Source organism: Corylus avellana, chromosome ca5 (genome assembly GCF_901000735.1).
Source record: "Corylus avellana chromosome ca5, CavTom2PMs-1.0".
NCBI classification, from domain to species: domain Eukaryota; kingdom Viridiplantae; phylum Streptophyta; class Magnoliopsida; order Fagales; family Betulaceae; genus Corylus; species Corylus avellana.
The window spans coordinates 25,607,932-25,610,541 of record NC_081545.1 but is presented as its reverse complement, the minus strand read 5'-3'; the positions used below and the strand labels follow the sequence as shown (position 1 = coordinate 25,610,541).

The window sequence follows — 2,610 nt, the reverse complement described above, 5'->3', positions numbered from 1 at the left end:
AACATTATAAGATAGTTGTAAAAAAAATATATATATATATATAAATTATAACACTAATCTGTAATATTGATTTGGTGCCTTCTTTGTATCTTATTTATATCTAGCGATAGAGTCCGGTTGTCATTTTTCAAACAATTGTGGATTTATAGATTTTTCATATTTGGTGTTATTGCATATATGGTAATGCTAGGTAGCGTTACTCTTGCATATATAATCATTTTAAAAAGAGAATAAAATTATGGTAAGAGCTTTTGATCTCTATACTTCACACAACAACCTCTTAAATGATGTAAATATGGTAATCAACAACAGACCAAATCAACCATAACAAAAGCATCCGCTAACTTATGACTAATTATCAGGTTTAAAAATCAGATCTGTATCAAACAAACACTATCTAATGCATAGGTAGCGCTTCTTTCTCGGCTTTGAGAGCAGAACCTCCCAGCCGATACTCATCCTCCTCGACCTAAAAGTCAGGATACAGTTCACATCCACAACCCAATGGTTTGGACCAGTAGTAACGGGTAGCAACCGGGCGCACTAAAGTAAGAGGAGAGAACCTTATTACAAGCAAAAAGAAAAACCATACAGGGAAATAAAAGGAACAACAAAACAAATGCAGGAAAAGAAATTACAGCAAAAAAAACAAACTACATGGGAACCCAAAAGGAAATACAAAATAGAAAAATAACAATACAGGGAAATAAAAACGAAAAACACACAAAGCGGGTCACTGCAGCCAGAAGGAGGCCGATCGTGAGCTGGCAAGAAACCGCTGCGAAAAGTGGCACAAAAAGTTTGACACGGAAGGGGTGCGCGAAAAGACCCGACATTTGTTTGTAAGAGCTTTATGCTCGCAACTTTTATCAATGAATGAGTATGGTATGTTCCCTTTATTAAAAAAAAAAAAAACAACCTCTTAAATGATGTATCTAGGTATCTTATTTCGTTTTACAGCCCAAAAGAGAGAGAGAAAAAAAAATGTGGGCTGACCCTAAAACCCTAAACTAATAAAGCTTTATTTTATTTTTTATTTTTTGGGCAAACAAGCTTGTGGTTGTGGGGTTTGAAATCAATCAAAAGGGTGCAACTGCAAAGCCACAAAGGAGAAGGGTTTAAGGAATAGTCCACTACCGCCTTGTTCAATACCTCAAGCTCAAAGAGGCGCAAAACTCCCATATTCACTGCTTCTTCTTCATCTTCGTCTCATGCCAATGAGTTCTGCTTCTTTCTTGCCATCTAGTTCGGTGCATATCTTCAATTTCTCACATGGGTTGTTCTCAATTTTACTTTGCTCCGTTTATAACTTCTCTTTTAATTGTTTTTTCCACCATTTTTGGTCCTTCTCGCTTCTGGGTCAATGAAAATTCCCAAATTTGGCACTTGGGTAGGTCTTATTTGTGCTTTTCTGCACCCCCTATACATTTTCTTCTCTGAGGTTCTTGCTATTTCTCACTTCTGGGTGTCTGAAAACTCCCAATTTTGGCAGTCTCAAAATGCTAATTTTTGTCTTGAGAATACTTCGTTCCCTTGTAGTCACATAGCAGAACTCGCAAATGATTAAGAGAAGGCCTAGTGCTTACTATTATTACTGTTCCTTCAGAAATAGAAGAGCAATTACAACCTGTTCTCTACCACTAGACCCACCAAATGCTTCGGTCTCATCTCTTACCAATGACCACAAATCTCTCTGCCTCTCCTTAGCGGAGCAACTCATTCAACGCGGCTTGTTTTCCTCGGCACAGCGAGTGGTTCAGCGAATAATCTCACATTCTTCCTCAGCTTCAGATGCTATTTCCATAGTTCATTTCGCTGAGGTACGGGGCTTGGACCTTGATTTGGGAAGCTATGGTGCAGTCATTAGGAACTTGATGAGTTCGGGTCAGCCCCAGTTGGCTGAGGTGCTTTTCCGTGATAGAATTGTTGGCAGAGGTATCAATCCTGACTTGTCGATTTTGAATTCTATGATTATTTGCTTTTGTAAGTTAGGCAAATTAGAGGAGGCAAGAGCTCAATTTGATTGGCTGCTTGTGATGGGCTTTGTTCCTTGCAAAGCTGCGTGTAATGCCATGCTTCGGGAGCTTTGTGCACAAGATAGAATTTTAGAAGCATATGATTATTTAGTTAGAGTAAATAAGGCTGGAGTTACTTCTGGTTTTTGGTGTTTTAATAAGTTGATTGATGAGCTATGCTCTAAGGGGTATATGGATGAAGCTCGTGATTTGTTTGATATAATGTGCAGTAAACCTGGGTGTCAACCTACTGTCCATCTCTACAAATCATTGTTTTATGGACTTTGTAAGAGAGGGCTGGTCGTGGAGGCTGAGTCACTATTCAGAGAAATGGAGTCTCAGGGTCTTTATATAGATAGGATGATGTATACTTCTTTGATTTATCAATATTGTAAGGCTAAGAAAATGAAAATGGCAATGCAGGTTTTGTTGAGAATGCTGAAGACAGGTTGTGAGCCTGATAATTACACATGTAATACATTGATTCATGGTTTTGTGAAATTAGGTTTGTTTGATAAGGGGTGGATGGTTTACAACCAGATGGCAGAGTGGGGAATGCAACCTGATGTGCTAACTAATCAAATTTTGATCAGTA

At 38.3% G+C, this 2,610-nt stretch overlaps 1 protein-coding gene across 1 annotated transcript; it reads left to right on the top strand.

Annotated features, from left to right (window-relative positions):
• Window positions 1-1,071: 1,071 nt before the first annotated feature.
• On the top strand, window positions 1,072-2,564 carry LOC132183132 (pentatricopeptide repeat-containing protein At5g62370-like). Its single transcript, XM_059596528.1, has 2 exons — window positions 1,072-1,935; window positions 2,439-2,564. Exons 1-2 carry the CDS (start codon window positions 1,560-1,562, stop codon window positions 2,468-2,470), a joined length of 408 nt encoding a protein of 135 aa, XP_059452511.1. The 5' UTR covers window positions 1,072-1,559; the 3' UTR covers window positions 2,471-2,564.
• Window positions 2,565-2,610: the final 46 nt, after the last annotated feature.

Bases quoted from the DNA above. Each gene is read 5' to 3' on its own strand.
- LOC132183132 (XM_059596528.1), top strand. From the start codon at position 1,560: ATGATTAAGAGAAGGCCTAGTGCTTACTATTATTACTGTTCCTTCAGA. The intron at 1,936-2,438 runs GTATCAATCCTG...ATGGCAATGCAG, and splicing joins TGATAGAATTGTTGGCAGAG to GTTTTGTTGAGAATGCTGAA.